At 45.1% G+C, this 21,265-nt stretch overlaps 2 protein-coding genes across 3 annotated transcripts in view; one reads left to right on the forward strand and one right to left on the reverse strand.

Annotated features, from left to right (window-relative positions):
- Positions 1–354: 354 nt before the first annotated feature.
- On the reverse strand, positions 355–18,553 carry DTL (denticleless E3 ubiquitin protein ligase homolog). The gene is made up of 15 exons (XM_069954238.1): positions 18,421–18,553; positions 16,772–16,894; positions 15,834–15,932; positions 15,355–15,416; positions 15,091–15,211; positions 13,830–13,895; positions 12,354–12,469; positions 12,146–12,219; positions 11,307–11,410; positions 9,780–9,884; positions 7,873–7,985; positions 4,898–4,987; positions 4,514–4,646; positions 1,225–2,009; positions 355–741 (listed from the first exon to the last, which is right to left on the reverse strand). The coding sequence occupies exons 1-15, from the start codon at positions 18,467–18,469 to the stop codon at positions 679–681; spliced, it is 2,103 nt and encodes a 700-aa protein (XP_069810339.1). The 5' UTR covers positions 18,470–18,553; the 3' UTR covers positions 355–678.
- Positions 18,554–18,668: 115 nt separating this feature from the next.
- Positions 18,669–21,265, forward strand: part of INTS7 (integrator complex subunit 7) — a 31,109-nt gene continuing 28,512 nt past the window's right edge. The window contains exon 1 of one of the 2 annotated variants that reach the window (XM_069954236.1): positions 18,669–18,891. In XM_069954236.1, the coding sequence (XP_069810337.1) occupies positions 18,792–18,891 (100 nt within the window). In that variant the 5' untranslated portion in view covers positions 18,669–18,791. Of the gene's footprint in view, positions 18,892–19,124; positions 19,213–21,265 lie in introns of those variants that run through there. The other variant, XM_069954237.1, reaches the window with a different exon arrangement.

Consider the following 21,265-nt stretch of genomic DNA (forward strand, 5'->3'; position numbering starts at 1 on the left):
TAAAAACTCGATAAAACTTCAGAGGGAAAAAAACAAAAAAACTTTAAAACAATAACTTTGCTCTATAGCAATTCAGTCTTACTCCAGTGGCTCGGCTGTAGATGTCAGACAAGATGGAAAAACCTTGTTAGTGTCTATGATGTGTAAAAGTGCTGCAACAAAACAAAGCACACAAATCTGATTTTTCTTAGCATAGTTATAATGTTTTGAAACCTGTATTGGGAAATTCCAACTTGCAGTATGCCCCCAACAGCCGGCATGCTGGGCATTGTAGTTTCCCAATAGCTAGAGAGATACGGGTTAGGGCAGCTTGGCTCTCCAGCTGTGCCTGGACAGCCAAAGCTTTAGCTGTCCAGGCATGATGGGAGTTATAGTTTTGCAACAGCTGCAGAGCCAAGGTGCCCTACCCTTGGGTTAGGGGATGACTACATCTCCACCATGCAATCTCTCTAAGTATCTAAGTTATGATTTGATGCCAATTGTGGAGACACCAGACACAACCAATGACTAGAGGATCATGGGTAGATATATAATATCCAATATGATAATGCCAGTGACCAATCTTCATATTAGCTTATGCCGATTCTTTGCTAGTCCACAAAACACAGCTGTACAGAGAATTGTGCAAGACCAGCATTATTCTAAGTCATTTTCATGGTTTCATGACAGGCAGCGGGGTTACTCTGTAGGCTTCCTATGGAAGTACATGGAAATCTTCCGTGAGGATCCTGGTGTTGGAGTCTGTTGGAAAGCAAAGAAACGACACATGAAAAACAGACAAATACAGGAGGCTCCATATACACAGAGAATAATTCCTATGCACAAAACAGAACATGTGGTGGGTGGAACATTTCAAGTCTTCCAGTACTTATCAGCTGCTGTAGGTCCTGCAGGAAGTGGTGTATTATTTCCAGTCTGACACAATGCTCTCTGCTGCCACCTCTGTTCATGTCAGGAACTGTCCAAGGGCAGGAGAGGTTTTCTATGGGGATTTGCTACTGCTGTGGACAGGTGACAGCAGAGAGGACTGTAAGACTGAAAGGAAGACAACATTTCCAACAGGACATACAGCAGCTGACAAGTACTGGAACACTAGAGATTTTTAATAGAAGTAAATTACAAATCTACATAACTTTCTGAAACCTAAAACCAACCAAAAAAAAAAATCCTTTTTCGCTGGAGTACTCCTTTAAGAGGCCTCAACACATTACAAGAAATACTTACAGATACAGGAGAGTTTGTTTTGCATCTTGCAGGGGTCTTCTTAGCGCTGCCGACACTCGACGAGGGGCTGTTTGTTACTTTGCAATGTGTTGAGGACTTATCGGACTTCTTCTTGCTCCCCAGTGCAGACAGCCAGTTTTTCTCGGGTGTGTTTTCTTTGTCTTGTGGTCCAGATTCTACAACACCTGGTGATTTATTGGAACCATCGGGGACATCTATGGATTGTATAGAAGCAGGGGTCTCTACACCATCCTTGCTCAGATCTGCTAGCTGTAGACACCCGTCATCCTTATCCACTGAGCACAGCTCCAGGTCCAGCTTGGTCTTCTTCATGCCCGGTTCCAGCTCTGTGACGCAGTTACAACGACTGAAACATTCGTGTTCCGTTTTCTCGCTGCTGGTCTCCAGACGCCTCTTCGCCCTCTTCTCATAAGTGGGAGGTGCTCTGGAGTCAGAAGCTGCGGGGTACTGCTCAATGGGAGTAAAGGCTTTCCTTGGGGATGGGGTTTTGGGGGCCGGTGTGAGTGACTTAGGTGTACGGGTGACCCAGTTTTTAATGGTCACCTTAGAAGTAGACTGCTGTCTGGGAGATGTGGTGGAGGCCTCGGCTTTCGGCCTCTTGGGGGTGAACAGTTTAGAGAAGGGCATGAAAGGGGATGTTGGCGTGCTTGAAGACATCGGAAGGTCCCCAGTATAACTTGGGGCACAGGTGGCTGGCGTTGGTGAAGCCATAATCTGAGGGCTTTGGACCATGGGGGATTTTGCAGGTGTGCTGAGAACAGCGGCTGAAATGGAAGTAAATATTTTTTTACCACCATATTGTTTGCATTACAAAACAGTAAAGGCTTTAAAGGGGTGATGCAGCGCTACAAAAACATGGCCACTTTTCCCCCTACTGTTGTCTCCAGTTCAGGTGCGGTTTGCAATTAAAGGGGTTGTCCGGCGAAAAACAATTATTCACAGAATAACACACATTACAAAGTTATACAACTTTGTAATGTATGTTATGTCTGTGAATGGCCCCCTTCCCCGTGTCCCACCACCCCCACCCGTGTACCCGGAAGTGTGGTGCGCTATACATTACCTGTCGCGTGCCGACCACGGTCTCCGATCGTCAGCAGTGACGTCTTCTTCGGGAGCTTGGCGGATCTTCCCGAGTGCCGGCCGCCCTCTGCAGCGTCATCCGAAGCTCAGCCGCGATTGGCTGAGCATAACTGTGCTCAGCCAATCGCGGCTGAGCAGCTGATGACGTGGCCGCGTCATCAGCCGCTCAGCCGCGATTGGCTGAGCACAGTTATGCTCAGCCAATCGCGGCTGAGCTTCGGATGACGCTGCAGAGGGCGGCCGGCACTCGGGAAGATCCGCCAAGCTCCCGAAGAAGACGTCACTGCTGACGATCGGAGACCGTGGACGACACGACATGCGGTGAGTATAATGCACCACACTTCCGGGTCTAGCGTGGGTGGGGGGAAACACGGGGAAGGGGGCCATTCACAGACATAACATACATTACAAAGTTGTATAACTTTGTAATGTGTGTTATTCTGTGAATAATTGTTTTTCGCCGGACAACCCCTTTAAGCGCCATTTACTTGGAACAGAGTTTCAAACCCCCCCCCCCCCCCCCAAACTGGAGACAAGAGGGGAAAAGTGGGCGTGTTCTTGTAGCGCTGGATAACCCCTTTAAACCACCATGTCACAATGAGATTACTGCTATCTAATGTAGTATACGTCCTGTATGTTTCCTCAATTCTCATGTTAAAATAAAACATTTAAAAGACAGCAAAGGCAGCTTTTAGCTTACACATAGCAATGTGCATTAGATTTAGGCTGGTTTTCTAGGCAATATAATCAAAAATATACAGCCACTACTTAAAGGGGTTGTCCAGCACAAATCTTTCACATCAACAGTTGTCAGAAAGTTATATAGATTTGTAATTTATTTCTATTTGAAAAAGGTCCAGTCTTCCAGTACTTAAGAGCGGCTGCACGTGCTGCAGGAAGTGGTGTATTCCTTCCAGTCTGCTGCCACCTCTGTCCATGTCAGGAACTGTCCGGAGCAGTAGCAAATCCTCATAGAAAACCTCCCCTGCTCTGGACAGTTCCTGACATGGACAGAGGTGGCAGCAGAGAGCACTGTGTCAGACTGCAAAGAATACACCACTTCCTGCAGGACATACAGCAGCTTGTAAGTACTGCAAACACTGGAGATTTTCATAGAAGTAAATTACAAATCTATATACCTTCCTGAAACTAGTTCATTTGACAGAAAGATTTTTGCCCAAGCACCCCTTTAACATAGTTCCCCACTGTAGGGATTCGAATGAACAGTTGACAAGATATTTTGGAGAGTCTTCACCTCTAGCGGTGTTGGAGTGTTTTAAATTAGAGAGCAGCAAAGGGAAAACCAAGCTTAGTGTCAGTTTGCACGGAGCCAAAGCAGCAGAATTCCACCTGCATCAGTGCCCCTATAGGAGGGCTTGCGTGCCTGCGATTCAGTCGCTCTCTTTGAGCAGAGAGCGACGGAAGTGGAGGCGCACGATCCCTACCATACACACACTGTGGAACACTCATGCAGGAGGAATTCTGCCACTTTTGCTCTGTGTAAACTGGCCCTTAATAATGCATAAAGTATGGTGTTTGGGGAAAGCGTTCATTGGCATACAGGGGTGTAACAGTACTGTATGTACCATTGTAGCACAATCCCTTTGTTGCAAAACTACAATCCCTATTATAACTCAAAGCTATCCAGACATGACTGAAATTGTAGTTTTACAACAGTTGGGAGACTGCAGGTTCTCCATCCCTGGTTTACAGCTTCAAAGTCATTGACATGATGACAATAAGCTGCAAATTATACTGTATAGTTCCTGAAGTCTTAGTTCCATATTGTGGAATATTCTACCAAATGTTACATTGGCATATACACTGCATTACTTACTGCACACTTATACCATGTATTAAATAATCTGTGCTTCTATATACTAGAGAACTGTTAAAGACAAAAACAAAACACAAGCACCTTGCAGAGTTGTACATGGGAGTAAGTTACAAAGTGCTTCCCTCCAAGACAGGTGAAGAGCAGACATGGGCATTTGCCAAGTCATGCATTTACCTAAAGTGATGTGTGCCTGACCCTCGGGTAGCCTCAAGCTTATATCAGTAGTGTCTGACATGTGGCTATCCAGCTGGTGTATAACTAAACTTCCATCAAGCAGATAATCTCAGCAGCTGGAGAGCCACAGATTTCTTCTCCATGAAATGATATTGTAGGAAGGTGCGCACTCACCTGTACTTGGTAGTTCCACCTTCTTTGGACAAGTCCATCCCACTCTCTGCACATTTTCCTCTTCCACGCCCTCACCGCCGCTCCTCTTCAGTCTCCAGACTCTTACTGTGTTATCATCGGAGCAGGTAACAATCTGCAGGGTACGGATTTAATCTTACAAACCAAGGCAAGGGCAAATCAAGGTACAAAACTACATTAATCCTATCAAGTTCAAGCCTGGGGGGAAATCATCATACATGTAAATACAACCAGAGAGAATTCTATAGCACCCCTATATAGAATAGGTAAGTTTGTTGGATGTTACAGCCACCCGCTGTAATTTCTAGGCTTCCAGGAGTTTGACCTTGTTGTCTTAATAGTACAAAATGTATTTCTAGAACAAACCTTGGAGAAATCAGTAGGAGACCACGTGACAGAGGTGACTTCTTGGCTGTGCCCCTGAAGCATTATAGGAGCAGCGTAGGGTTTGGACACCTAAGAGGCAGGGAAAGCAAAAAAGTTAAAAGTTGAGTAGCTGGGTCACATGTATCAGTAGTATAGCAGAATATATGAAACTCTGCCAGTTACACATCACCTAATATAATTCTAGTGATGGCTACTAGTGATGAGCATATATAGTCTTAACTAAGCAAAGCGCTTCGTTGCAATCGGCTGTCACCTTGCTGTCCGGCTGCTGGCTTCAGATTTTGTGCTGCTCCGCTCCAGGTGCTATGAAAAGCTAGAACCACTCTAATGGCTAGATCATGGTAGATACAACAAGTCTTAGAATCACAGTGATAAATTTTAGCAATGAAAAGGGGATGAAGGCGGGGGGTGGGTTATGGGAATGTGGTAGCTGGGGGTGCTGGAAAATAAACCACCTAAACTCACCCATATCCGTGCCTCTGCTGCGCCGCTCCAGGGTCCCATTGACAGCCACCAGAAGTAATTGTCAGCTGGAAACCGGGTACGCCACATAACTGGCTCTTCCAGCTATAATGTCAGGGTGTCCAGCCTCAGTCACGATTGGCTGAGCAGGCAATCATTGAGCCTGGTTGTGACATTGCAGCTGGAAGTCACCGATTGCTGTCAACAGGACCCAGGAGCGGTGCTGAGGGGCATGTGAATAGGCAAGTATAGCTTATTTTTCTGCAGCCCCCTGGCTTCCTGGCCTTTTTTTTTTTTTTTTTTTTTTTTTAATTGGAGGGACTTCTCTATTTAATCTTCAGATTGTGAAAGACTGCAGGAACAGATCACTGTAGGGTAATTTACTATAGAAATCTAACATTACATACACTGCATCTCTTATAAAGACATGCAGGTTACGTGCGAGTCTATGCACTTGTATGCCAAACCTAAGGCAAGATGTAAGATTCAGAGCTCTTGCACAGCTACAGCAAGATCTTAATCATAAAGTACTTTTTTTTGCTGCAAAATACAAGCTGAAAAGCTAACCACAACCAATGCGAACAGGAAGCCTCAATGCACCCAAACCTAACCACCCATAATATGCAAATCTTCATTGTTCAGCATAACACTTACAGTAACCGAGCTATCAGATATGAAGCAGCAAATATAAGCGTGCAGATAGTGTGCACTCTTGTGTAAGTAAATTAGAGGTGAAAAGCCACACGCCAGTACCTAGTCGTGCACCAATGAGTTTAATGGGAGTAGTCTTGCAACAGATTAAGAGCCCAAGTTGGGAACATTGAGAAACTGCTTAAAAAAGTTATACATCTGTATTTATCTGGTACAATTACTGACTAAACAGCACCCTCTAAAGTACAGAAGGATCATTCACATCTGTGGTCACATGATCTTTTCAGTGAAGAGGTAATAATTTGCTTCTTTCCATTACGGCCATGTAGCAGATAAAGTAAAGAAGAGGGGGGGGGGGAAAGGTTCTTGCATAGTTACAGACCCGCGTGACCGAGAGGAAGCGGCGTCTGCTCCTCAGCTGACAGACACGCTCACTTTCACTCTGCGCTGACAGAGCCACATTAGGGGGCCGAGACTCCAGCCCGTCCAGCTGCTCTGAGCTCATACACCACAACAGACGTCCATTCATCCTCCACATGTGTCACGTTAAGGGGGGCAGGGAGGGGAACCTTGTGACTCCATTTTTATGAATTATGATTAATTCCATTACACTCTTTTCTGAAGTTTGTAGGACTTTATCTAGTGTATATAGTCCTGGCGGACCTCAGGGACCTGACTTTTACAGTCTAGTTGGGATCGCACATCTAGCTGGTTGGGATACCTCCAGTATGGTTCATAGCTTTTACTAGGGCATTAAGATATACAGCCTGACAGTCTCTGTTCTATAGAAAATATCTGCAGCATTTGCCAAAAGTATTTAGATAAAAATACATCTAACTCCTATTAGGTAGCATTTACACCACAGATACATTTCCCAGCATGATGCTCTACACAGCACCAATGGATCCATTGCATGTTGGATAAGAGCACTTATAAGCCTCAGGTTTCCATAATAACTTAAAGTGTAGCTATCATTTAAACACAACTTTGCAGAAATCAGTAGTACAAGCAATTATAAAAAAAAATTTATAATAGGTTTTATTAGGCAAAAGAGCCTCTTTCTGTACTGACAAGACTGTCTTCTAAAAGCAAAGTGAAGATGAGTTCTGCTGTGTCCATTATAACCTATGAAAGGGAAAGAGACTGAGGGGGATGAGTGAGCAGGGAGAGGAGAGAACCAGACCTGCTATTTGGAAACTGACTGGCCACAGAAAACGCAGAATTCATAGGTCAGACTGCTCAGTGCTCGTCTGGCAACTTGGTGAGGTAATATTGCAGATTGTCGTGCTGTACTGGCTCCTATTCTACAAACTGCACAGGCTGGTTCTCTCCTTGCCCTCCTCACTCATCCCTCTCGGCTCCATCCCCCTCTGTAGGTTATAATGGACACAGCAAACCTGTCTTAAGTAGTCAAGGGGGAGGGCGGAAAAACAGCCTTGTCAGTACAGAAGGAAGCTCTTTTGCATAATAAAACCTATTCTTAAAAATCACCTGTACTATCGATTTCTGCAAAGTTGTTTCAAGTGACATTATAAAAAGTGTTCTGTTCATGAAAAAAAAAAAAAAAAAAAAAAAAAAAAAAGGATTTAGCCATGTTACTGGAATGTCAATTTTTCTTAGTTGGGTGGGGTTGGGTTTAAACACCTAAATCCCTAAATTTTTGGCATGTTCCTGTCAAACTTATTTTTTTTAAATTTCATTATAAAGATAGATACTTCACTAAACCAGACAATCCTTTTCAATTACTATGAGAATGAATGTAACCTGCTTGGATGGATGTGAAAACCTCCAGATGAAACCTTTACCTGCATTTGTCTGATACCATACAGAAAGCCACTTACCTGCCAGATATAAGCATTGTGGTCACTGGAGCCACTAAGAAGAAACTGACCATCAGGACTGAGGCTGGACTTTATATAAAAGGTGGAATTGTGATGGCCGCTGAACACAGAGACTGATGAAAAGAGAAAATGCATGAAGTTGGTCAGATGACATTACCTGGCAGGGTTACAGAATTACAGAACTAGGTGCTGGCCGCCCTCTCACATCTCCGCAGACATATTTCATTACAACTAGCTCTGCTCAGTTATGGTTACCGGCCCATTAGACTACATGTGTTTACATCTACCTAACAGCAGTTGATGGGCCGCGGTAAAATGAGTTGTGAAAGGGGAGAGACCATCTATAAATAAAGCCGGTAACCAGGGCACACCGCAGCTCTCCCAGGAGAAGGAATTCCTGCAATGCAATAAATCTTCCAATGTGTTCAGCTCCACATAAGAAGCAGAGAGCTGTGAATTCCACTCAAACCTCTTGTACCAGCTTGACCTCAAATTGAGAGGCAAGACAACACTTCCTTGTGCACTCAGTGCAAGCCCATTGTAGCATTCATGGGGATGATTCTGACCCCTGCTGCTAAACACTGGGAATGCAGTGAATCACAGCATCACATTCACAAAACTTACATTTTTACATAAGAAGTTTTGATCTATGAGGGTGTAAGTGCAGAGACCCCGACAGATGACTAACCAAAATTCTTGGAGTATACCACTCAGAATTAACTTTTAAAATGTTGCTTTGGAGCAGAATGTACCAGTCTATTCTTACCTCTCTGCACTACTCCGGTGTCGCCATCGGCCTCCGACTGAACGATCACACCTCCTCATCCGAGACTGACTTGTCTGGCAGTGACAGCCTGCTAAGCCAATCACTGACTGAGATGGGACAGCCCCGCAACCAGTGGTTGGTTGAGCGGGCTGTCCCTGCCAGACGAGTCAGTCTCAGAAGTGGAGGCAGGATCATTCAGTTGGGGGCTGATGACACCAGAGGAGTACAGAGAGGTAAGAATAGGCTGTTTGTTATGTTCTGTGCCAACGCAGGAACATATTAAACGGAACTCTCGCAAATTTTTTTTTCTTCTAATCAACTTAAAGTGATATAAATTTGAAAATTACTTATATGTAAAAAAATCTTCAGTGTTCTAGTACTCATCACCTGCAGTTTGTCCTGCAGGAAGTGGTGGATTCTCTCCAGTTTGACACAGTGCTCTCTGCTGCCGCCTCTGGGAGTGACAGAAACTGTCTAGACCAGGAGAGGTTTTCTATGGGGATTTTCTACTGCTCTGGGCAGTTCCTGTCACGCCCAGAGGCGTCAGCAGAGAGCACTTTCAGACAGGAAAGAATCCACCACTTCCTGCAGGACATACAGCAGCTGGAAGACGTGAGATTTTTAAATAGAATTCACAAATCTTTAAAACAACTTTCTTACAACTGTAAGGGCTCGTTCACACTGCAGTGGAAATTCGGAGCAGAATCACCGCCAGACTCCACCCAGAAATTCTCAATGCCTCATTGTTAAATATAGGGCGCCTCCGCTCTCCACTCAAAGAATTGACTTGACCGATACGAATTTCCGCCTGTTTTCCGCAGTGTGAACATTTGTTTTTCTCGCCAGACTGCCCTTAAGTCTGAACAGAATACCTTTCTAAGACAACCCTTCATTTCTAGTATGTAGGAATGAGAGAATCTCAGCTTACGCGCTCTGCTTAAAGTGGTGCACTGGCTCAGAGGTACAGTGGCAAATTTCCATGCAGGGATAATGAGCAGTAATACAGGAGTCCTGATAACTACCATTCATGGGTGCTATGGCTGGAGCCTGCGCCCATAATCATTTGTCTCCACAGGGTGTCACCCCATCACAATGATATACGAACAAAATCACTATATGTTAACTACGTATTCTCACTTACCAGGATCACTCCTTAATCCAGCTACATTGAACATATAGATATTATCATCCGTACAGCTGGCAAACAGGCTGCTGCCAGTGGAATCTAAAACTAAGCTGGAATAGCCTGAAAAGAAAAAATTTTTTTACTTTGGTTAGAAGTAATACATCCAGGTATGAGATTTAGAAGCGCAGCACAGTTTCTTTCTCAACACACTGGAATAATACATTGCTAATCTACTGAATGGATTCCTGCCATAAAGAATATGTAAACGCTCTTTACTCTAAAGATATAGATAGGGTATGTACTGTTCCTTTCTCCTCATACTCCATAGAGGTAAAGTATGGTCCAAAATGACCTTTCAGATGGTGGGTATTACTACATACATACATTAGTGCACACATTAGGCAACGACTGTTTCCTTGTCTCAACCAGACTGCAGCTGAGTAGTAGATACTGTCATAAGGGAGGCCCTGTACTTCTCAAACACAGAGATCCCCCATTCAGGTAATCCAAGAGCCCAAGGATAAACCCATCGCATAGTGTAACACCACATCACTGGGAATCCACACAAACCGGTGTAGGGAAGTGCATTGCCATTCACTATAGTGGGAGGTGTTACAGATGCCTGGCGTATCTGAAAACAACTCTCTTGGCAAAGGCATAGGGGTAATCTCCCTTTTCTCTCTCAGGTAAGCAAAGAATGCAGATATTGTTCCATTGCTGACGGTTTTCTAGATCTTTGGCAAGTTGAGCCCCGGAGTTAGCAACTTTCTCCAGGGCTGTGATCCTGGCAGGTAAAGGGTGCCAAAGCTTCCTCTAGCTGTGGGAATGGCTGCTCTGTCTCCTTAAAGGTGTTATCCAGTGCCACATAAACATGGCTTTTTTTCAGAGGCAACACTACTCTTGTCTCCAGTTCAGGTGTGGTTTGCAACTAAGCTCCATTCACTTCAATGGAACAGAGCAGCAAAACCCCACCCAAGCTGGAGACAAGAGTGGGGCTGTCTCTGGAAGAAAGTGGCCATGTTATTGTAGCGCTGGATAACCCCTTTAAACCAATCCCGGAGCTTAAGCATGTCCCGCTTCACTTCATTGACCTTCCCTGTAGGTAATGCTGTTGACATTAGAATTGCCTCCAGGTGCTGTGCAGAGACTAGTGCCAGGGTAAGTTCTTGCTCCTCTGTAGCTGCCGGGAGGTTGCCATCTTTGTGCACATGTGGCACCTCAGCACTGTGCTGTGAAGAGGGCCACGCATATTCTTTCAGGTTCTCTAGTCCATTTCACTGTGATCCCAGTGAGTTGCAGCATCCTAACAAGCAGTTATAGCCCGAACAGGGCAGCATTATAGATTAAAGCAGTGGCAGGGCAGGAGCTCCTCTCGGGCACGTCTGGACATGGCTGCGGCTAACTCTGCCCCCGTACCCTTCATTCTTACACCTGGTGGGGGACCCAAGATGGGATGCCTACCGACCATAAAGTGAAGGCATATCCTAGTCATAAGTCATCACTTTATCCTACATGGTTCACAGCAACAAAATATTTACATACCAAGTTTTCTGGTGCTGCTACCAGGATATGGAAGAGACCTTGTAGGGATTGGGTCCTGCCGATGAGCTGTGTAATTCTTTCTCAAGTCCCACATTTTGATAACACTGTCAAAACAAAAAAAGCAAAGCATTTCGAATGCATGAAGCACAGTGCAAAAAAAAATGTTAAAGCGACTCTGTACCCACAATCTGACCCTCCCAAACCGCTTTTACAGTCAGATAGCTGCTTTTAATCCAAGATCTGTCCTCCGATCCATTCGGCAGGTGATGCAGTTATTGTCCTAAAAAACAACTTTTAAACTTGCAGCCCTGTGTCAAACTGGCATGGCCTAGAGTACCCATGCCATAGGCTTGCACCACCTCTCCGTTCCTCATCATCATTAGGAATGCCCCTAGAACAATTTCTCCTATTCATCACCTGTTTGAACACTGCACATGAGCTGGATAGTTAAGGCACCTGTGCAGTGGTGAAGAATAGGAAAAATCCTGCCCAGGAGCTTTCCTAGTGATAAGAAGGGCAGGGAGGAGGGATGTAGAGGCGTTGCAATCCTAGGGCATAGACACTCTAGGCCATGCCAATTTGAAACAGGGCTGCAAGTTTAATAGTTTTTTTTATGACAATACCTGCATCACCTGCTGAACCGACCCCAGGACAGATATTGGATTAAAAGCAGCTATCTGATGGTACAAGCTGTTTGAGAAGGGGGGGGGGGGGTGAGATTGTGGGTACAGGGTCACTTTAGCATGTTAGATTGTGAAGTATAATGTGTGCCCTTTGCAGATGAGTGATGGGATGGGCTGTAGCATTAGCTCATACAGTACATTCAGGTCATCACTTACCCATCCACAGCTCCTGCTGAAATTATTGTGTGCTCATCTTGAAAGATCACCACCGTCACGCTCTGCTGGAAGTCCTATAAGGATGCAAAGAAAACTTCAATGAGATGATATGTTGATGAATCCATAGTGAGCCCCATTAGATTGCTAGCAGATCTCACAAAGTATCTCACAGCTAAACACTCAAAGCAAACATTCATTCAGATCTTACCACACATGGGGAGAGTCCTTTGGCCACCGGCTTTCGCTTTTTAGTTTTCAGTGGCGTTTTCTTATCTGGTGCATTGTGCGCCCCGGTAATCTGTTTCACTTGTCTGTAGAAGCCATCTAAGACATCAAATGCAAATCTCATACATCAACTCAAAGTAGATGAAGCATGAGGCATGACTAACTTAAAGGGGAACTTGACCTCCAGATATCCCCCTAATGTGCACGGGGCGCTGAGTATGAAGGCATGTCTCTTACCTTTATCCGTGGCACCATTTTCATGCACTTTGTATTAAATAGTAACGGTGCAGAGTAGGAAGGTATGAGACATATCTTCATACTCAGCGCCCCGTGCACAATAGGGGGATATCTGCAGGTTAGATTCATCTAACCTGCTGATAGTTTCCCTTTAATGATTTTAATGGGAGTTATATATCACTAGATTTAGTTCAGTCCAATTTAAAGAGTTAAACAAGTCTGCTTTCTTCCAAAACTATGCACAATCCCGTCACAGGTTGTGTTGTATTGCAGCTCAACTCCCTTAAAAGGGTTATCCAGGCTTAGAGAAACATGGTCACTTTCTGCTAGAAACAGCACCACTCCTGTCCTCAGTTTGGGTGCGGATTGTAATACCACATACAACCTGAGGACAGGGTGGTGCTATTTTCGGTAATCCTGGAAAAACCCCTTTAGAGCAAACAGGGCTGAGCAGTCAGACAAGCTTTTATTGCATGTTGTCAGAAAATCATATCTAGACAGATCTTGACAACATAAAATTTCTCCTAAGATACTTGAAGATAAAGGAGTTACAAAAACAGGTTTGTTTGTTTTATATCAGCAAAACACCACCCCTATACTCAGGATATATATGGTATTGCAACTCTACTCCATTCACTTCAAAAGGAACTGAACTACATTACCACACACAAACTGGAGGACAAGAGTGATTCTGTTTCTGGAAGAAAGTGCCATGTTTTTGAAGTCCTGGACACCACCTTTAAATATGACCTATGAGCTAGATATGAGCTGTATATAGCATAAGTCTACATGGAGCATTCGGAGGAGGCTGTATGCATCCATCTGGGTGTTTTGAAGGATCAGAGATCACATCTACCTACAGGGGAAACTTCAGTTTGGCTGCCATGTCTAAAGAATAGACTCTGAAAGATAAAGCTTCATTTACAAAGTTCTCAAGCCACAGTATGTGTATTCTGGGGGAGGGGTACATGCCAGGTCTTTAAGTACTTCCTCTGTTCATAAGATATACTCAATAGGTGCAGCTCAGAGTATGATGGTCTGAGGCTCTAATAAAAAAAAGCTCCAAGAGTGAGTGAACTCTAGCTGCGATGATTTTCATTGGCAATTATGACATTTGGGGTGTCAACCACCTCCTTACTCCCTCAATAGGCAAAAAGCCATACATACTGTTATTGGGGAGTAGGCAGGAAGCTATAGGTGTGTAAGTGTATAGAAGTATTACCTTTCTTATTGCATCGAGTATCCCACACCATAATGTTGCCGTCTCGCCCTCCAGTACAGAACACAGCTAAGGCAGAAAAAGGGAAAGAAAAAAATAAAATAAAATCTAGTTCACTTAAGGCCATCTTACAGCCCTCTCTACTTCATCTACTACAAAGCAAGGTTAAAGGGGTAGTGTGGCGCTCAGAAATTATTCATAGAATAACACACATTACAAAGTTATACAACTTTGTAATGTATGTTATGCCTGTGAATCGCCCTGTTCCCCGTGTCCCCCCACCCGTGTACCCGGAAGTGTGGTGCATTATACATTACCTGATCCGTGTCGAGGGCCGTCCGCCATCTTGTGCCAAACGTCATCTTCGGACGGACGAGTCGCTGCCGCCCGTCCCCCCTCTGCCGCGTCACAACTGTGCTCAGCTGCGATTGGCTGAGCACAGTTATGCTTAGCCAATCGCGGATGACGCTGCAGAGGGCGGCCGGCACTCGGAACAGTCGGAGATGTTCGCCGTCCGCCCGAAGAAGACGTCGCTGAATGAAGATAGAAGACTGTTGTCGGCACGTGACAGGTGAGTATAGCGCACCACACTTCCGGGTACACGGGTGGGGGTGGTGGGACACGGGGAAGGGGGCCATCCACAGATATAACATACATTACAAAGTTGTATAACTTTGTAATGTGTGTTAGTCTGTGAATAATTTTTTACCACCGCACTACCCCTTTAATCACTGTCCATCCTTAGAAGTCGGGCAAAATTTTTATTAAAGTATTGTATTGCCCCCCCCCAAAGTTATAAAAATCCCCAATATACACTTATTACGGGAAATGCTTATGAAGTGCTTTTTTCCCTGCATTTACTACTGCATCAAGGCTTCACTTTCTGGATAACATGATGATGTCACTTCCTGGATAACATGGTGATGTCACGACCCAACTCCCAGAGCTGTGCGGGCTGTGGCTGCTGGAGAGGATGATGGCAGGGGGATGCTCAGTGTCACTCCAGAACCCTGTGTCCTTCAGTGTCCCTCTGCCATCATCCTCTCCAGCAGCCACAGCCCGCACAGCTCTGGGAGTCGGGTCGTGACATCACCATGTTATCCAGGAAGGGACATCATGTTATGCAGGAAGTGAAGCCTTGATGCAGTAGTAAGTGCAGGGAAAAAAGAACTTTATAAGCATTTCCCGTAATAAGTGTATATTGGGGATTTGTACAACTTTTTGCCGGACTTCTCCTTTAATGCACAGAATAAATCTGATTTACCATTCTGAAACTTGGAGAAAGCAACTGACTTCAGACTACATTGGTGTCCTTTAAATTCCCCAAGCAGCTCCCCGGCCTTCACATCAAACAGCTTAGCCGTCTGGTCTCCGGAAGCTGTAACCTGTGAAAAACACATGGCAGAAGTGTATTCTGGCCTTTATGCAAGGTGACAATTCCTTAACAGATTGCTTAACCTTTACATGTGAATGCAACCCCTTACTAAACACAACACACAAATGGACCAAAAATGTTAACTATACTCACCAGCTTGTGTTCCCCGGGAACCCAGGCAATGTCAAAGACTGCATTAGTGTGCGCCTGCCAGTCTAAAGAGAGAAATGCATTCATCTATTAATAAGCAGAAAACATGAACCAAGCCCCCCCCACCACACTCAGACTTCAATGGGTTCTCTTAGGGCTTTTTACATATGTATGCTTTGGACAAACAAAATCTCCCTAAAATGTGGTAGTACCATTATAGAAGAAAACTGATCCAGTTGTTGACAATGGAACCATTCAAGGCATCCGACATGTCAGCTGAGCCGCTATATAGCAGAACATGTCCTACAGCCATTTCCTATCTGGCTCAGAAACATTTGTATTACCAGATAGCGAAAATTCCTCATGACAGCCGACGCATTTTTGCATTATGAATTATCTCCATGGAACAGACATGTGAAGCAGGCCTATTAGATTTACACCTTCCTTCATTAATAAGCCCATTCCTCTCAGTACCCTCATACCTTTCACAACCTTCCTCTGCACATCCCGGCACTCCGTATCATACAGTCTTACAAAACCCTCCTCATTGGCCACAGCGAGAACATGAGGCAAATCGGGAACTAAAACAAAAAGACACAAGTCAAAATATTTAATGCCCAAGTAGAGTTTGCTGCCCTAAGAAATAAAAATATATATATATTATTTTTTTTATATATATCACCACAATCTCAGATTCGCCAGTATACAATAAAGCATAAAGGAGCTATAACGGCATAAACTGCGACAGGTCAGATTTGGTAAAATGGGCTTGGTGATTAAAGGGGAAGCCCGGCGAAAACTTTAAAAAAAAAAGTACTGTATTGTCCCCCAAAAGTTATACAAATCCGCAATATACACTTATTACGGGAAATGCTTATAAAGGGCTTTTTTCCCTGCACTTACTACTGCATCAAGGCTTCACTTCCTGATAACATGGGGATGTCACTTCCTGGATAACATGGTGATGTCACTTCCCGGATAAAATGGTGATGTCACGACCCGACTCCCAGAGCTGTGCGGGCTGTGGCTGCTGGAGAGGATGATGGCAGGGGGACACAGAGACACAGGGCACTGGAGGGACACTGAGCATCCCTCTGCCATCATCCTTTCCAGCAGCCAAAGCCCGCACAGCTCTGGGAGACGGGTCGTGACATCACCGTGTTATCCAGGAAGTGAAATCACCATGTTATCCCGGAAGTGAAGCCTTGATGTAGTAGTAAGTGCAGGAAAAAAAAAAGAACTTTATAAGCATTTCTCGTAATAATTGTATATTGGGAATTCATATAACTTTTTTTTTGTGTGTGGGGGGGGGGGGGGGGGGGGGGGAGTAATACAATACTTTGATAAAAAATTTAGCAGGACTTCTCCTTTAAGTTTAAACCCCTTCATGCTGAAGCTAGTTTGGGTCATAAAGTCTTACCTGAACTAAATGAGCATCCGAAAGGAGGGACTGGCATGCCAACATCACCGTATGAAGTGTGTTCATCCTCTCTGAAGCACTGAAAATACGGCAGCAGACTCTGCAGAGAGAATCCGCAGGACCCTGTGTGATCACAAATCATACAAGTTACAAATAAAGTACAAAGTTAAGGCTGCAGTACAGATTCTCAAAACCAGGGTGACATTCCATTCAAGTTAGCACACCAGTCCGACAAGTGTGATCACTATGGTCTGACCAGTGGGATCCACTACTGATCACAAGTCCTGTGTCCTCCCATTTGCAATGGTAGGAATGGAGCGGTCACATACATGTGGGGCCCCAAGGATAAGAGATCATACCGCACAAACATCGACCATTTACTTTTAAGTAGGAACATGAATAAGTTTCTTTCCTACCAAAAAAACTTTAGGTATATTGTCATTATACAGCCACATAATAGAACTTGTGTTACAGCAGTCTATGCATGCAGTAGTGTTTGCCACCCTGGGTCCCTCTCCCTATTGCAAAACTACGACTCCCAGAATTTCCCACCAGCTGCAGACTCACCCGCCATTATATAACTACAACTCCCAGCATGTCCCACCAGCTGCAGGCTCGCCCGCCATTATATAACTACAACTCCCAGCATGTCCCACCAGCTGCAGACTCACCTGCCATTATATAACTACAACTCCCAGCATGTCCTATCAGCTGCAGACTCACCCGCCATTATATAACTACAACTCCCAGCATGTCCCACCAGCTGCAGGCTCGCCCGCCATTATGTAACTACAACTCCCAGCATGTCCTATCAGCTGCAGGCTCACTCTTCATTATACAACTACAACGCCCAACATTATGTAACTACAACTCCCAGCATGTCCTATCAGCTGCAGGCTCGCCCAACATTATGTAACTACAACTCCCAGCATGTCCTATCAGCTGCAGGCTCGCCCAACATTATGTAACTACAACTCCTAGCATGCCCATCCAGCTGCAGGCTCTCTAACCATTTTACAAATACAACTCCCAGCATGTCCCACCAGCTGCAGGCTCTCTATCCATTGAAGGACTACAACTCCCTGCATGTCCCACCAATTGCAAGCTTTCTAGCCATTATATAACTACATCTCCCAGCATGTCCCACCAGCTGCAGGCTCGCTCACATTATATTACTACAACTCCCAGCATGTCCCACCAGCTGCAGGCTCACCCGCCATTATATAACTACAACTCCCAGCATGTCCGATCAGCTGCAGGCTCTCTATCCATTGAGGGACTACAACCCCCAGCATGTCCAATCAGCTGCAGGCTCACCCGCCATTATATAACTACAACCCCCAGCATGTCCAATCAGCTGCAGGCTCTCTAATCATTATACAACTACAACTCCCATCATGTCCCACCAATTGCAAGCTCTCTAGCCATTATATAACTAAAACTCCCAGCATGTCTCACCAGCTGCAGGCTCTTCTCGTGCATGCTGGGGGTTGTAGTTCAGCAGTAGCTGGAGGACCATGGCATTTTTTTTTTAGAACCCTTAAACATTACAGTGCACGGACCCCCAGATGTGAAAAGGAACAGCAAGTCCCAGCAGGCCACAATGTACAGTCTCTATGCTGCCGCTCACACCACTAATAACTCCTCACCCCTATGACTCCAGCGAGGCCTGCTCACCACACACTGGAACAACGACATGACTGGAGAGCGAGCACCGAGTATACCGCCAGCAGCGCACAGCCCGAGAGGTCACCGCGCCAGCCGCCAACCTTCTCCAGAGCGCGACTGCACTCCCGCGAAACTGTAATCTCCCGCGAATATCTAACACCAACCAATCGCTGAGCAGCAAGGCACAAAGACCCGCCCACAGAAAAGCTCTACCAATCAACGCCTACGTTATGACGGCAGCGCTACATTCTGCGCATGCGCGGGAGAAAGTGTCATGGCGCCCTGCTAGTCTTTTCCGTACAGTCCTACTCCTTTCATCACTTTTAGAGTACAGGGTACCGACTGGATCAACATGGCGACTGCATCCGGTGGTGCCAGGTCGTTTCTAGCCGATGCCGGTTACGGGGAGCAGGAGTTGGATGCCAACTCGGCACTTATGGAGTTGGATAAAGGTAGAGCTATACATGGGGATGGAGGATGAGTCCCAAAACGTGAACAGGTGATGTTGCGTAACCAATCGGATGAGAGCTTTCGTTTTCTGACAAATGAAAGCTGCTATCTGATTGGCTGCTATAGAAAGCGTGAAGTAACCAATCAGATTGTCTATTATTTATCAAGGAGAAGCTGAAGCAGCGTTCTGATTGGTTACTTAGTTTCACAGGAGTATATACCTGTCCTTTAGTTACACCGCTATAGATGTGCCTGGCATCTGTCCAGGGGGATGAGGCAGTATACAGATAACCATGTATCCAGTGCAATAAGGCCAGGACTAGGTGTTGTATGTGACACCTACACTTGTGCACCTAGTGATGGCCAAGTTCCACTGCATGCAGCCATTTAAAGGGGTTATCCAGCGAAAATATTTTTGTTTCAAATCAACTGATATCAGAAAGTTATATAGATTTGTAATTTACTTCTATTAAAAAATCTCAAGTCTTCCCATACTCATCAGCTGCTGTATGTCCTGCAGGAAGTGGTGTATTCTTTCCAGTCTGACACAGTGCTCTGACACAGTGGTCTAGGGGTAACTCACCTGTCTAGATACCTGCCAGCAGTTCATTCTCTGGTTCGAATCCCCTGATGGAAATTTAATAGATATCTTTTTTTCTAATTGTATCATTTTTAAGGCTATGTTCACTCACCGTATTTTTGCGCAGTATTTTGGTCAGTATTTTGCTACCAAAACCAGAAGTGGATTGAGAACACAGAAAGGCTATGTTCTCACACTGTTGAAACTGAGTGGATGGCCGCCATTTAATAGCAAATAATTAGTTATTTTAAAACAACGTCCAATATTTTCCATTAAATGGCGGCCATCCGCTCAATTTCAACAGTGTGTGAACATAGCCTTTCTGTGTTCTTAATCCACTCCTGGTTTTGGTTGCAAAATACTGCGCAAAAATACTGTGTGTGAACATAGCCTTAAAAATGATACAATAATGAGAAAAAAAAGACATCTATTAATTTTCCATCAGGGGATTCGAACCAGAGAATGAACTGCCGGCAGGTCTCTAGACAGGTGAGTTACCCCTAGACCACAGCTCCAACACATTAGGGAGAAGAGATTCATGTATACCCAAGTGTTTCTTTCAGACATAAACTGCCTACAGAGGACTGATCTGCAATCTGACAGCTGAGCGAGCAGGAGGCCGGGCAGCATTGATTTTTAATGAAGAGGGAGGAGGATGCATGCCAGAGTGTGGCACCAACAACTGCTCTGTGACTCTTCAGTACAGTAGGAGACATAAGATTGTACATAATCCTCTGCATGGATAATACTAAAAAGCCACCATGCTCACTGGGGGCTGCCAGCTACAGCGCACTGTCAGCACCTCAGGTAGGGCCCAGGAGCTGACGGATTCCCTTTAATAGAAGTAAATTACAAATCTATGTTGATCTCACGTTGTTTTTCATCAGCTACAGTACTGCGATCTTTGGTTGTGTGAACTGTGTTGCAGCCAAAGTCCTTATGTGGCTCTAAAGGCCGTATTCCACGGGCCAACTGACAGGAGCAATCGAGCGCTATTAGCGTTAGTTTGCTCCTTGTTCCCCGCTCGCTGTCGCCATTACACGAGGCAGCAGTGAGCGGGTGAGTGCGGGAGGGGCCACAGGGAGCTGCGGGGGGGCTGCCCAGGTGATCCCTAGTTCATCCGGGCAGCCCATAGCATACAGCAGCAGTCTGCTGCCGCCGCTCCTATTCCATGGAGTGACTGCAGCAGATCGTTGCTGTATGAGTCGTTTTTCTTTCAACATGTTTGAAAGACAAACGACGCAATGATCCACCAAATGAACAATGTCGGCTAATTGATGCCTTTTATTTCACGGGACAATTATCATCCGAATACGGAAGATAATTGTTCCGTGGAATAGGGCCTTAACCCAGTGTTTCCCAACCTTTGGTTCTCCATCTGTTGCCAAACCATGACTCCCAGCATGCCCAGACAGCAGAGGCTGTACCGGTATGTTAAGAGTTGTAGCTTTGCAACTGCTGGAGAGCCACAGGTTGGAATTCACAACCCTAACCTTACACTAGTGAGCTTTAAAGGGGTTGTTCACAAATATTTTTTTTTTTCAAATTAACTGGTACCAAAAAATTACAGAGGTTTGTAATCTACTTCTATATAAAAAAATCTCTAGTCTTCCAATACTTATCAGCTGCTGTATGTCCTGCAGTAAGTGGTGGATTCTTTTCAGTCTGACACAGTGCTCTCTGCTGCCACCTCTGTCCATGTCAGGAACTGTCCGGAGCAGCAGAAAATCCCCATAGAAAACCTCTCCTGCTCTCCAAACTTGAGAGAATACACCTCTTCTTGTAGGACATAGGAC

This window comes from Dendropsophus ebraccatus, chromosome 15 (assembly GCF_027789765.1).
Source record: "Dendropsophus ebraccatus isolate aDenEbr1 chromosome 15, aDenEbr1.pat, whole genome shotgun sequence".
NCBI classification, from domain to species: domain Eukaryota; kingdom Metazoa; phylum Chordata; class Amphibia; order Anura; family Hylidae; genus Dendropsophus; species Dendropsophus ebraccatus.

Bases quoted from the DNA above. Each gene is read 5' to 3' on its own strand.
- DTL (XM_069954238.1), bottom strand. From the start codon at position 18,469: ATGTCGTTGTTCCAGTGTGTGGTGAGCAGGCCTCGCTGGAGTCATAGG. The intron at 16,895-18,420 runs GTGAGGAGTTAT...GTGATCACACAG, and splicing joins GCCTCGCTGGAGTCATAGGG to GGTCCTGCGGATTCTCTCTG. The intron at 11,411-12,145 runs GTAAGTGATGAC...TTGTTTTGACAG, and splicing joins TCAGCAGGAGCTGTGGATGG to TGTTATCAAAATGTGGGACT.